The sequence below is a fragment of the Eschrichtius robustus genome, chromosome X, assembly GCF_028021215.1.
Source record: "Eschrichtius robustus isolate mEscRob2 chromosome X, mEscRob2.pri, whole genome shotgun sequence".
NCBI classification, from domain to species: domain Eukaryota; kingdom Metazoa; phylum Chordata; class Mammalia; order Artiodactyla; family Eschrichtiidae; genus Eschrichtius; species Eschrichtius robustus.
In genome coordinates, this window is record NC_090845.1 from 132,690,115 (window position 1) to 132,704,474 (window position 14,360).

Consider the following 14,360-nt stretch of genomic DNA (forward strand, 5'->3'; position numbering starts at 1 on the left):
AGTGATTAAATTGACATATGGCTTATGATAAAGAGCAGAAGCAAGAAGACAGAGAAAGAGAGGTCATATCCTATCTCAATGAATACCACCCCAGCAGAATAGCTTTCTAAATAATGAAAAGATAGCCACATCCCCAGAAACATATTGCTTATTTTGAAGAGTACAAAACACAGTGTACTTGAACAGTGAGTCCCAAACAAACAAACACACAAACAAACAATTTTTTGGCAGAGATGTACAAGATTTCACTGATAAACCAGGTACTTAAATTTCATATGAGCAGTGAGCCCCAGCCTATTCAGAAAGGATCCAGTTATTATGGAAATGGAAGTGCATCACTAAATGGGAATATAATGTATATGGTTTAAAGCAACAAATGGCTTAAATTGAGGTACCAGGGTTAGGGAAAGTGGTGCTGAGTTTGAAGTCACTGGATTGTATCACTCACTCTGCTCCTAACTTGCTGTATGACCTTCTCCTCTTTGACACTATCAAATGGGGAAGTTGCACTAGAAGCTCCCCAGGGCCACTTCCATCTCTCTGCTACTATATATTAAAGGTACTTTTGCTACTAATACTTTCAACTTTAATTTGTGTAAAAAACATGAAGTGGTTAAACAGCCCCCAATCATCCTCTCCTTTCTCTAAGCCTAGCCTGTACGTGCAGGACCTCTAGAAAAATGGCCCCATCAGTGGGGGTAGTTCTCCTACAGCCTTCCCACTTCTCTGAACCGGCATGCTACCAACACCTCTGCAGTGCATATATATATATATATATATATATAGCCACGGCCTTTGGTTGGCACACATTTTTCTTATGCTTGTGCTTTTAGCACATCTATACCGTATTTCTCTTCTGAGTTTTGACGTTGGATAGCATGTGGCACCCATAATCTTTGCTTGTTGTTATCTTCCAGCAATTTTTTTCAAGTACGTGTTTCATGATGGTTTCGTGTTAGGTATTCAGTTTATTGAAACAATGTTAGAAATGAAGTGAAACGCATCAGAGTTTGTGTTCTGCCAGTTTCTTGTTGTTTTATATATCTTTGTCGCCAAATTGAAATGTCATCTTCTCCGTCCCCTTTGGAAATTCCTAGGGTCAAGTTGATATTGTAATGGCTGACCAGTATGGACAACAAAAATCTGTTCGTGTCATTAAAAGAAAGTCTGTTACATCTTATGACTCCACATCCACCTTGGAAACCATACCTGAATCGCCAGGTGGGTACATTTGGACATTTGGATGAGGACTCTCAGAAGAAAAATAGTGGCCTACAGAGTAGTTACAGTTTTTCAAATGAAGATAATGTTCTATTTATAATGGTGTGAAATTGCAAGAGTGATTTCTAACTTTCTTCATCTTCTGTAAATTTTTTGAGATGATGATTTGAGAGCAGTGACAATGAATATCTTATCAATGGTTCAAGTGCTTGGGAATGGTATTATTCTCTCCCACTTAATTTTTTAAAGTTTTAATTGAAATATAATATGTGGAATCTAAAAAAATGATACAAATTAACTCATTTACAAAACAGAAATAGACTCACAGACATAGAAAACAAACTTATGGTTACCAAAGGGGACTGGGGGGAGAGAGAAATTAGGAGTATGGGATTAACTGGTAAGACACCACTATATATAAAATAGATAGATAACAAGGACCTACTGTATAGCACTGGGAACTATACTCAATATCTTGCAATAACCTATAATGGAAAAGAATCTGTATATATACATATACATATAACTGAATCACTTTGCTTTACACCTGAAACTAACAAAACATTGTAAATCTCCCATTTAATTTTAATCTAAAGGTTGGTGCTAGATCTCAGTCCTAGGAGGCGTAGCATCTTATCTTCTCATACTTGTGCAGCCTTTTCTGCTATGGCATAGTAGTTGCAGTCCAAAGAAACCTCTTGTTTTTTAAAAACTGTACTATAAAAAGAATTGTTAGTAAAGTCTCTCAAAAACAGTGACACTTACTACAGGAGTTTCAGTATTAACGACATTTCATAAATATAATTGTATAAAAAATACAAAACTTAAAGCAGTGGTGGATACATAATGCAAATCATGTCCTCCAATTAGCTGACCTTATCATACTTGTATTGTGGAATGTCCACATATAGAAGTAATGCTTCTATTTTTGAAATATTCTAGTTAACAATTCTTCCATTATTGCTGTCAATCTCAAAGCTTTGTTTAAAAAATCCTTTCAAAACAAAACGGGAACAAAGTCCATGAACCCATGATTGTGATTTCAAAAATGTATAAGAGCAATTTACTTTACACACAGTAAAATCCACTCTTTGGGGTGTGCAGTTCTTGACAAAGGCAAAGAGTCATACATCCATCACCACAGTACCAAACAGAACAGTTATGTCACCCCCCAAATTCCTTTGTGCTGCCTCTTTGAACTCAAACTCTGTCCCCTATCCTCTGGCAACCATTGATCTGCGTTCCATCTCTGCTTTCCTTTTATCAGAATGTCATGTAAATGGAATCATACAATGCATAGCCTTTTTTGGTCTGGCTTTGTTAAGAAAATAAATTTAAGATTCATACATGTGTGAATCAATGGTTCATTCCTTTTTTCTTGCTGAGTAGTACTTAATCTTATGAATGCACCACAGTGTTTTCTGTGTGTGTGTGTGTGTGTGTGTGTGTGTGTGTGTGTGTGTGTGTGTGTGTTTAACTCATTCATCTGAAGAAGGACATCTGGGTTGTTTCCAAGTTTTTGGTGATTATAAATAAAGCTACCATAAACATTTGCATAGAGGTGTTTTGTGTGCCTATATATTTTTAATTCATTTGGGTAAATTCCTGGGAGTGGGACTACTGGGTCATATGGGAGGTGTGTATGAAGAGAACTGACAAACTCTTTCCTGAAGTGACTCTATAATTTTGCATTATTCAAATAATGTTCTCCACTTTGCTTTCTGTGGCTGCCAAAGGAAAGTCATGTCACAACACCTCCAAGAACGCTTCAGGCACTCCCAAGATCCCACATTCTGGGGAACCTAGGTTTACAGAAGTGATTTATGAGTAGGTTTGATTTGGTTTTATCAGTTGGAAGGTACCAAATTCCAGAAGCAGAGCCAAAAGAACTTTTATAAAGAAAAGACACAACACGAATGGGTTGGGTGCCCACTTATGCTTGGATGGATGGAGGTAAAGTGAGACATTCCCTTCTTTTACTTCATTTTCAAATATGAACAGATTTTTTTTAACAAAATTTTTTAAATTAATTAATTAATTTATTTTTGGCTGTGCTGGGTCTTTGTTGCTGCTTGTGGGCTTTCTCTAGTTGTGGCGAGCGGGGGCTACTCTTTGTTGTGCATGGGCTTCTCATTGCGGTGGCTTCTCTTGTGTGGATGGAGCACAGGCTCTACGTGCACAGGCTTCAGTGGTTGCAACACGTGGGCTCAGTAGTTGTGGCGCACAGGCTCAGTAGTTGTGGCTCGTGGGCTCTAGAGCTCAGGCTCAGTAGTTGTGGCACACGGGCTTAGTTGCTCCGCGGCATGTGGGATCTTCCCGGACCAGGGCTCGAACCCGTGTCCCTTGCATTGGCAGGCGGGTTCTTAACCACTGTGCCACCAGGGAAGTCCCTCAAATATGAACAGATTTTTAAGTAGTGTTCTGTATTACTCCTGGTACCTGGCACACCTAATCATTAATATGGAATAAAACTGGGCTTTCCTGTTTTTATAATTTATAACAGGAAATAAACAGAGATATCTGTGTAATCTGTTTGATAGTGTTAGTACTTTTGCTTTTTTCATCATGAATTCCACTGTCTTTTCTTCCTCAGCAACATCATCTTTGCAGAGCTTTGAACTCGAACCTGAGGTGGGACATGTGGAGCAGATGGACCAGATGGGTGAGATGGAGCAGGTGGATGAGAAGCAAGAGGTGGACCAGGTATTCTGCTCTTTTCATTCTTTTTTCTTTATTCTGCTCTGCAGTAGTTATTTCCACTCTTTTATCTTCCAGGTCACTTATCCGTTCTTCTGCCTCAGTTATTTTGCTATTGATTCCTTCTAGATAATTTTAAATTTCATCTATTGTGTTGTTCATCATTGTTTGTTTGCTCTTTAATTCTTCTAGGTCCTTGTTAAATGTTTATTGTGTTTCTCCATTCTATTTCCAAGATTTTGGATCATCTTTACTATCATTACTCTGAATTATTTTTCAGGTAGATTGCCTGTTTCCGTTCTATTTGTTTGGTCTGGTAGGTTTTTACTTTGCTCCTTCATCTGCTGTGTATTTCTCTGTCTTCTCATTTTGCTTAACTTACTGTGTTTGGGGTCTCCTTTTCGCAGGCTGCAGGTTCGTAATTCCTGTTGTTTTTGGTGTCTGCTCCCAGTGGGTAAGGTTGATTCAGTGGGTTGTGTAGGCTTCCTGGTGGAGGGGACTGATGCCTGTGTTCTTGTGGATGAGGCTGGATCTTGTCTTTCTGGTGGGCAGGACCACGTCCAGTGGTGTGTTTTGGGGTGTCTGTGACCTTAGTGTGATTTTAAGGTCAGCCTCTGTGCTAATGGGTGGGGTTGTGTTCCTGTCTTGCTGGTTGTTTGGCATAGGGTGTCCAGCACTGTAGCTTGCTGGCTGTTGAGTGGAACTGGTCTTAGCGTTGAGATGGAGATGTCTGGGAGAGCTTTCGCCGTTTGATATTATGTGGGGCCGGGAGGTCTCTGGTGGACCAATGTCCTGAGCTCGGCTCTCCCACCTCAGAGGCTCAGGCCTGACACCCGGCCGGAGCACCAAGACCCTGTGAGCCACATGGCTCAAAAAAAAGGGAGAAAAAAAAAGAAAGAGAGAAGGAAAAAAAATTAAGTTATTAATATAAAAAATTAAAAAAATTATTAAAAATAGAAAAAAGAAAGAAAGAAAGAAGAGAGCAACCAAACCAAAAAACAAATCCACCAATCATAACAAGCGCTAAAATCTATACTGAAAAAAAAACAAAAACAAAAACACGGACAGCCAGAACCCTAGGACAAATGGCTAAAGCAAAGCTTTTGGGAAGTCTAAGGTCTTCTGCCAGCATTCAGTCAGTGTTCCATAGGAATTTTTCCACATGTAGATGTGTTTTTGATGTATTTGTAGGGAGGAAGGTGATCTCCACGTCTTACTCCTCTGCCATCTTGAAGGTCCCTCGTTTGTTTTTTGATGTTGAATTGTATCAGTTCTTTGTATATTTTGGATATTAACCCCTTACCAGATATGTCTTTTGCAAATATTTTCTCCCGTTTGGTAGGTGGCCTTTTCATTTTGTTGATAGTTTCCTTTGCAGTGCAAAGGGTTTTTAGTTTGATGTAGTCCCATTGGTTTACTTTTCCTTTTGTTTCCCTTGCCTGGGGAGACATATCAAAAAAAAATATTACTAAAGACTGATGTCAAAGAGCATACTGCCTACGTTTTCTTCCAGAGGTTTTATGGTTTCAGGCCTTACATTTAACTCTTTAATCCATTTTGAATTTACTTTTATGCAAGTTGTGAAATTCTTTGGCGTGTTGCTGTACAGTTTTCCCAATACCATTTATTGAAGAGAATGTTTTCTCTCTGTTGTATATTCTTGCCAACTTTGTTGTAGATTAATTGCCCGTATGAGTGTGGGTCCATTTCAGAGCTCTGTATTCTGTTCCATTGATCTATATGTCTGTTTTTGTGCCAGTACTATTCTGTTTTGATTACAGTAGCTTTGTAGTGTAGTCTAAAGTCAGGGAGCATGATACCTCCAGCTTTGTTCTTATTTCTCAAGATTATCTTGGCTCTTCAGCGTCTTTTGTGTTTTCATACAAATTTTAGAATTATTCTACTTCTGTGAAAATGCCATTGGTATTTTGGTAGAGATTACATTGAATCTGTACATTGCCTTGGGTAATATGGTCATTTTAACAACATTAATTCTTCCTGTCCGTGAGTACAGTATAGTTTTCCACCTATGCATGGCATCTTCAGTTGTTTTCACCAGTATCTTATAGTTTTCAGAGTATAGGTCTTTAACCTCCTTAGGTTTATTCCTAGGTATTTTATTCTTTTTGATGCAGTTGTAAATGGGATTATTTCATTAATTTCTCTTTCTGATAGTTTGTTGTTAATGTATACAAATGCAACAGATTTCTGTATATTAATTTTGTACCCTCAACTTTACCAAATTCATTTATAAGTTCTGGTCGTTTTTTGGTGATGTCTTTAGACTAGGTCCTGACAGGGCAGTCTATGGGGCTACAGTGGTCCTGGAGCTGGTGTCTGCCTGCCAGTGGGCAGGGCTGGGGCCCAGGGGGGCTTGAGGCTAGTGCCAGCTCCTGGTGGGCAGGTCCATATCCTGAACCCTCTGGTGGATGGGGTCAGGTCCCAGGGTAGCTGGGAGCTCAGGTGGTCCTAAGGCAGCCAGCCTGCTGGTGGTTGGGTCTGAGTCCCTATCCGGCTATTGGTTTGGCCTGAGGCATCCCAGAAGTGGCACCTATAGACTGTTGGGCCAGGGCTAGGCTGGGTCCTGGGGCTAATAAGCTAGAGGGAGGCCTCCAAAATGGCTCTTGCCAGCACCAGTGTCCTTGTGCCAGAACGAGCTCCCCACCCATGGCTGCCACCAGTTTCTGTGTCCCCAGAGTGACCTACATTTGCCTGCTGCCTCTCTGGGAGATTCTCCAAGATCAGCAGGTGGGTCTGACCCAGGCTCCTATCCAATTACTGATTCTGCCCTGGGTATCAGAGTGTGTGAGAGTTTGTGTGCATCCTTTAAGAGTGGAATCCCTATTTCCTATGCCCCCTGGCTCTCCTGAAAGTAAGCCCCACTGGCCTTCAAAGCCAAATCTTCTGGGAGCTCATCTTCCCAGGGCAGGACCCCCAGCCTGGGGAGTCTGATGTGGGGCTCAGACCTCTCACTCCTAGGGGAGAACCTCTGCAATTGTAATTATCCTCCTGTCTGTGGGTCACCCACCCTGGGGGTATGGGTCTTGACTATCCTGTGACTCCCTCCCTGCCACCCATCTCTTTATGGTTCCTTCTTTATATATGTAGCTGTAGAAGATCTTTTCTGCTGGTCTTCAAGTCTTCTGATCAACAGTTGCTCTGTAGACAGTTGTAATTTTGGTGTGCCCATGGCAGAGGGTGAGCTCAGTGTCTTCCTACTCTGCCATCTTGGACACTCCCCTGACCCTTCCTTTCTGTTTCCTGTCTCTGATCTGTTTTAGGCCCCTGTTATCTCTACCTTGAATTACCTCTACAGCCTCCTAACTAGCTTCTCTCTGACTCTAAACTTACTTCCTCCTGTCAGTTCATCTTCCACACAGCTGCCAGAAGGCATGTTGTACAACATTGATGTGAGCATGTTACTTCCCCAATCAGATTTGTGTTTTAGAACACTCCTCCTGGCAGCAGTGCAAGGTGGCTGATGAATAAAATTCAAGTTCCCCGGCCACCTAAATGTGTATGGTTTGCACAAGGCTCTTTTCCTGGCTTCCCTTCCACGTGTGATTTGCCTCATCCCTCCTTTCCAGCCAATCCGAAGCATTAGTTTCTCCCCCAACACATTCTCTAATCTTATCAACCTGTACATTTGTTTATTTCCAGATCTGAGGCTGGTACTCAAGTTAAAATTAGATTTCTAGGGCCAAGCAGAGAGTATTCCACCAAGTACTATGGTTGTGTATGGACAGTACCTACTTGATCGGGGATTGTGAAAATCGGATCTGTGAATTCTGTACAGTGCTTAGACGAGTGCCTGGAATAAAGGAAGTGCCAGTTGAGCATCCTTCTTCTTCCTGCATTGCTAGCAGAGGCATCGATAGGTGTTTCCCCATGTCTCATTTGTGATCTGACCTGCTTCACTCTGACTCTTTCACTAAGGACTTTGGGAAGGTTACTTCATGTCTCTGGGCCAATTCCACAGCTTTATGTTTAGGGGGAAAATTAGACTAAACGATCCCCATAATCCATTTCTGATACAGAATTTCTGGATTCCCTAACCATTTCTTTAAACTTTCTAGTAGCGAATGAAATCAGGGTTGGAGTGTCATTTTTCTCATTCTCAGTCTTTCAAAACTTGGAAATAAAGCAATATGGTAGAATTTGGAGAACCCAATGGCCCTGTATATGAACCATAAGTGATTCCTTCCCACAGTCACTACACCCACCACCATCCATCACATGGTACATCAACAGATGGGAGATGGAGCTGATGAAGAAGCTCCGGAAGCAGCAGGAGAAGATGACGCAGATGCTGCAGGGTGAGATCCGGAACCAGAGCCACACGCTGGAAATGTTGAAGGAGCAGCTCCAGGCAATGCAGGATTCCAAGTTCCAGGTCAAAGGCCAGTTCTATGTAAGTGGCGGGAGGGAGAGGAGAAAGGGACCTTGACAGTCTTAAAGGAGTTAGCCAATAGGGCCTGCTAATAGTAACAGCTGCTGCCTCCAGGGTAGCATGGGACATCTGGAACGATCTTCAGCAGGGACTTTTGGCTTTGCCCCTTTTCTCTTGGCTGCAAGAGCTGAGATGGGCCCAGCCAGGCCCTGGCAGTGGCAGATGTGGCTCATGTACAGCCAAGGCTTCCTGTGGGCTGGCCTGTAGGCAGTCTTGCTCCATGACCAGCATGTCTTGTGCCCTAAGGAAAGCTGTGGCCCCTGAATAAGACCTTTGTGGTACTGTGTCCTTACAGATGCAGCCGTCTACCTCACGCCACATTCACAGTCCTGAGCCCCAGTCTTTGGAGCCAGTGCCCAAGAAACAACTCATTGAGCCAATGAACAGGTCCTTCCCAGACGTCAGGGAGGCCAAGCGTTTCTGTGGATCATATTCATCCCAGTCCTTCCAGTTCCCTGAGGAGCTTGAGGAGCCCTGTGACACCTCTTCCCAGGTATGGAAAGCCTGTTTCATCTGTGTAGCTGAAAGGGGATTTCATTTTCATGAAAATGTGGGCTCAGCTGTTTCTCCTTGAGGAGCCAGTGGCTACCCAGTTGGCTGCAATTCGTTTGCCTGAGATAAAAAAAATATCCTGGCCAACCAGACCTGGACACGCACGCACATGTGCGTGTACATATGTGCTGCACCGCAGCTTCTCACAGCTGGGAGCACGACTGCAGCTCGTGCCCGAACAAGCAGACAGTCACCCAGAGAGGCGGCACTGCTATTGTCTTCCACCTTGGGAGAATGGAGCGTTCGTGTTCCATTTCTGAGAGGCTCTGTTATCTCTTTTCTTTTGACACAGCAGCCCGCTCAGGAGCTGGTGCAACGCCCGCCACAGCAGGAGAGGCTGCAGAAGCAGTCACAGCAGCATAATGTTACTGTGGAGAACCCTGTGCTGCAGATACTCCTGCCAAGCCAACCTGGCCTCTCCTTGCCCCTCAGTGATAACACCCATATGTTTATGCCGACCCAGCCCACCACGGCTCCTGTCCAATTAGTAGCTGAGCAACAGCTCTCTGGCGACGATCATGGTGAAAGCCTTGGGGGCCAGGAAGACAGGAGTCATAGGTAAGAAGTGCACGGAATGGTAATAAGGGCTGAGGTCACTGCTTTCCCCTCGTGGCTGGACACCATACCTGAAACCGTGGGTGACTTGCCCACGGGCACCAAAAGTCCCCTCATCCCAAGCAACATACGCCCACTCATCCTGCTCTGTGGCCGCTGAACCCCGCCTCCGCAGGCATGGTGCATAGCCGAGCATGCCTTGGTGGAACAGAGGCACCTCCGTGAAAATAAGAGGACCAGATCAGGAAGTCTCCAAGCTAGGGAATTAGCATGCCACTCTTTTTTTTTGTTGTTTATTTATTTATTTATGGCTGTGTTAGGTCTTCGTTTCTGTGCGAGGGCTTTCTCCAGTTGCGGCAAGTGGGGGCCACTCTTCATTGCGGTGCGCGGGCCTCTCACTATCGCGGCCTCTCTTGTTGCAGAGCGCAGGCTCCAGACGCGCAGGCTCAGTAGTCGTGGCTCACAGGCCCAGTCGCTCCGCGGCATGTGGGATCCTCCCGGACCAGGGCTCGAACCCGTGTCCCCCGCATCGGCAGGCAGACTCCAAACCACTGCACCACCAGGGAAGCCCGCATGCCACTCTTGAAGTCACTTGACTTCACCCACCCAAGCCCAGTCTCACAGCACAGGGTGTCTATGGTAAAGTCTTGAGTGTCCCAGGTGAATGACTCCTGGCTCCTAGCTTCCTTCTTCCACTTCCCTGGGATCCAGTGGTCACAGTAGACCAGGTGAAGGGGTCTCCAGGGCACTGACGATCTCTATGGGGGAAGCAGGTGTGAAAGAGTTGCTAGATTGCCATTGGATGCCTAAAGAGCCAAGAACACAGAAGGACCAAGTCCTGGGAGGCAGTATGAGCACACGAACACATTTTCTGCTCAGGGATAAAATTTTTGGTCCCAAATGCCAGAAAAAGAAGGTTCTGCTCAGCAATGAAGGGTTGTGTAGCACATTCTTGGCACCCAATAACTATTTTTGAATGAATGCCAGTTCTCTGAGCGGGTCTCCCAGAGCTCTCTGGATTTTCTTCTGGGCGTTCCTTTAGGATCAGTGTCCCTGACATGTGGGGTGGCTTAGTGCCATGTTTCCCACTGGCCTGATCATCCGAATCAACCTGAAGAGGTTGTTGACAGTACAGATTCAGAGTTTGGGATGACGCTCAGAAATCTCTGTTTATCACAAGACCCCCAGGTTTAGGGTGATAGAGGGAGCCCTGGACTTAGAGAAGGAAAACAGACCTTGCAAGCTCCTCTCGGCCGTGAGCTCCTTCAGCGACCAAGGGCAAGTTTCCTGAATTTGGGGTAGGTGAAGCGACACCAGGCCACAGAGGTTACCATCGTGGAAGAACCAGGACTGTCCAAGTAATAGAAATAAAACCACTTGATATAAATGACTAATTTTTCTTAATGTTTACATTCGCTTTACTTTGAGACTTATTCGGGCCAAAGTGAGAGTCCAAGCAACTGAATCCTGATTTAGCCACTCAAAGCAAATGTTCCTTGAGCACCCAGTAATGAGCAAGACAGTGTCTCCGGGGCCATCGTTTCTAGACCCGTGTCACTGTAACGTGTTTTTTCTCTTACAGTTTTCTTCCTGAGGACCAGCAGGGGCCCTGCCTGGGTCCAGTGATCCTGGCACAAACCCCAAGCTCTGAGATGATTTCTTCTACCATCATCCCTCAGTATCAGATAAATTCTGACTCAAACATAGTCACGCTGCAGGTCCCAGAGGATTACATCCAACTTTGGCAACAGCCGGAAGACCCAGAGCGTCACCTTTACCTCCAAGTTAACACTTGGCCTTCCAGTGAGCAGGCCGCCCTGCAGGACCAAGTTACCTGGGTCCAGGTATACACCCCCTTCTCCTCTGCCCCCTGGCCCAGGTCAGGAAGTTCTGCACCGAGGCTGGACCCTTCCCCATATGTTCCGTGTGTGAAATCCACACTTCAAAGCTCAAAGAAATCTGAGGGTGGGTACCCACATGGGGTAGCAGTCACGGCTGAGCAAAAAGATTCTCTAGGCTTCCATGAAAAAGTGAGCTGTCCTCGGTGATATTAAAGGCGATCTGATTTGGAAACCTCTCACAAATATGTTTCCTGGGCAAAATGAGTCCTGCCATATGCTGAGCTCAATGCCCCAGCCCAGACCGCTTTCTGAACTTCTGGATCTTTAGTTGTGCTACAGAATCCAAGGCCTGGTGTGGCATGTTTCCTTGTACTGATGATAAACCAGGAGTCCTTCCACTGAATGAATGTGCAAGGTATCCATCCATGGGGTGCCCCGTATTTGGCAGGGCAGACCCCACCTTGGGGACCATCTGTCTTGGCTGTGTTGCTAGGGCAGTGGCGGGAGCTGGTCCAGATGGCAGTCACATAGCAGGTTTTACTTCCCAGGTACACTCCCAGCAGGCCCCTTGGGGACCACAAAGTCTCAATCTGACTAACAGCATTTACAAAGGGTGTTTGGATTCTTAAAAAAAAAAAAAAACTAAAACTAACAACAAGAAAAAAACCCAGTAAACTAAGGCAGAATGAAGGGGATTGGATATTTTAAATGGCTATGATTAACTTCACGTAGACCCGTTGACCAGCTGGGCCACCAGCCCTCCAGAAAGTTGGCCCACTAGAGGGACTGCCCACACGAAGACATCAGATGGTCAGTGGATCCTGTGGTTCAGTTACCAAGCCAGGCTCTGGTGAGAGCCTTCCTCATGCCTGCTCTCAAGGCACTTACCCTCTGGATGGGCCCTGAGAGGCAGAGCAAGCTGAGCAGATGTCCCGGGGAAGTGGGGAAGGGAGGACCCCGCAAGGTTGCACAGATGGGAGAGTGCAGTGGACCAGCCAAAGGTAGGACTGTGTCGGAGGCTCCCTGTCCACGAGACTTCAGGGGCTCCCCACACCCTGCTCTGGTTCGTCTTCTCCACGCTCTGGACCCTCCCTCTCACCGGGTCCCCAGACACCTTTGGCTTTCTGCCCATAGTGCAGCCCTGCTCCTTCTGTCTCCTCTACCTTCTCCTCCACCCTCTTGAGTTCCACTTGTTGAAATCTTATATCACCTTCAAAACCCAGCCCAGGGGGTCCCTCTTTCTCCAGCAGAAAAGATTCGCACAGCCCACTCCTTGGAACACCATCTGTGTGTCTGTCCCGCCTCCCCTGTCCACAGCCCAGAGTGGGTTGTTACCTCTCCCTGTCTCGTTGCTCCAGTGAGCCTGGTAGCTGCCAGTCAGGCTCAGTGTGGAAGTCGCCTAGCCTGAGCAGAATGGTGAGGGCCAAAGGTAGGGGCAGGGAGAGACCTTCTGAGTCCTCGGCTGGCCGTGGCTGGTAGGGAACTAGACCGGGAGGGCCAGACACGGGGCCCAGTAGCCTTAGGCATTCAGACAAGTTTGGGAGAGCCCAGGACTGCTTCTGCTGGTCTTTAAGGCAAGATGCCATTGGGAGAGAGAAACAGGGGCGATCCCATTTCCTCAGCTCCAACTTCTACCAGCACTTTGCAGGCTTGTGTTCCAAAGACTTGCTTCTCACTGGCTTGCTGACTCGGACTAAAGGGATTCTCCCACTGCTGCAAAATGGACGCAGGAACTCTAGCAAAGGACTCCACTTTGTCCCCCTTTTTCCCAGCAGGCACCAGCCCCTGAGGCAGAAGTCCAGGGCTCTTCAGGTCTACAGACTTCCCAAGACCGCGTGAAATATGAGCCAGACCAAATCTGCTACTTCATGTCTTCAGTGCAGTCCGACCTGCACGAGTAGCAGCATCCACCTGTATTTTCCTCTCTAGCCTCGAGAGGAGAGGGGGAGACAAGCTGATGAGGCCTGCATGACCAGGGGACCTCCAAGGCTCACAGAGTCCCCTGGAGTAAGGGGTAGGGGGTGGGGTGGATCGTTCATTTTCTTTCCTGACAAGTTCTTTTTGTAATTGTTAGTTGAGCACAACCTGTTTCTTTGAAGTCGTGCTGCAGAGGCAGCCTGTGATCCCTAGCGTGCGCTGCCCAGCCTCGCAGACACCAGTTCTACCATGGGCAGGCAGGCTGCGGAGTCTACTCAGGGTAGAATAGCCTTTTTCTGACAAGAAGTATTTTCCAGTATGGTTTGCAATCTAGTAGAAGCTGTTCCATATCAGGCTGTGAAAATTCCAAGGCCTTGGCCTTGACAATCAAGGCCGGCACCTCCTCCACAGTCAAGCTGGGGAAACGCATGGGGAGCAGCAACCCAACTGTGGGAAGCTGAAACCAGGTCAAAAGTTTTGTGCTAAAGTAATCACAGCTTTGCTGTTTAATAAAAATTGTGTTTTACTACAACTCTCTGTGAACTTATAACTGACTTTTGGAACCTAGAAATGGTACCTGCCTTCCCGAGTGGCTGTGTGCCCAAGTCTTCTGGGTAGCTGAGGCCCAACACAGTTGGCCTGGGGCTACCCACTCTGTGTTGACTGTGCCAATGCCTAATACAGCCCGTGAGAGGTGAGCCTTGTTGCTCAAGGGCACAGTGCCCATTTGCTTTGCGTGCAGGTTCCTTCTCTTCTTTTGGGCAGGAGTACTTCCTGGAGGAAGAGTGATTTGCTCTCAGTCAAGCACCAAGGAGAGCATCTTCCCAGCTGTCTGCACAGAGGCGGGGAAGCCGGGGTAGGGGGGGGGGGCTTGGATAACCTAACCTGAAGTCATCATGCGCCTTGAATGTCAGTCTTAAAAGTAATGAGCCATTGCAGGAAGAAGGCAAAGAAGCCCCAGTCCCCGGTGGCAAGTTACAATAAAGGGGACAGTGAGGCCACATACCCACAGGAGAAGCTTGACACTCCCCAGGTAGCCTGATCTCTACCAGGGTGCTATGGACTGAATGGGTCCCCCTCAATTCATATGTTAAAGCTCTACCGCCAATAGGACGGTATTTGGAGGT

At 46.1% G+C, this 14,360-nt stretch overlaps 1 protein-coding gene across 1 annotated transcript in view; it reads left to right on the top strand.

Annotated features, from left to right (window-relative positions):
* Nucleotides 1–13,217, top strand: part of PASD1 (PAS domain containing repressor 1) — a 49,813-nt gene extending 36,596 nt beyond the window's left edge. The window contains exons 5-11 of the mRNA XM_068532714.1: nucleotides 1,098–1,221; nucleotides 3,815–3,924; nucleotides 8,129–8,311; nucleotides 8,664–8,861; nucleotides 9,213–9,478; nucleotides 11,058–11,319; nucleotides 13,092–13,217. Of these exons, the coding sequence (XP_068388815.1) occupies nucleotides 1,098–1,221; nucleotides 3,815–3,924; nucleotides 8,129–8,311; nucleotides 8,664–8,861; nucleotides 9,213–9,478; nucleotides 11,058–11,319; nucleotides 13,092–13,217 (1,269 nt within the window). The remainder of the gene's footprint in view (nucleotides 1–1,097; nucleotides 1,222–3,814; nucleotides 3,925–8,128; nucleotides 8,312–8,663; nucleotides 8,862–9,212; nucleotides 9,479–11,057; nucleotides 11,320–13,091) is intronic.
* Nucleotides 13,218–14,360: the final 1,143 nt, after the last annotated feature.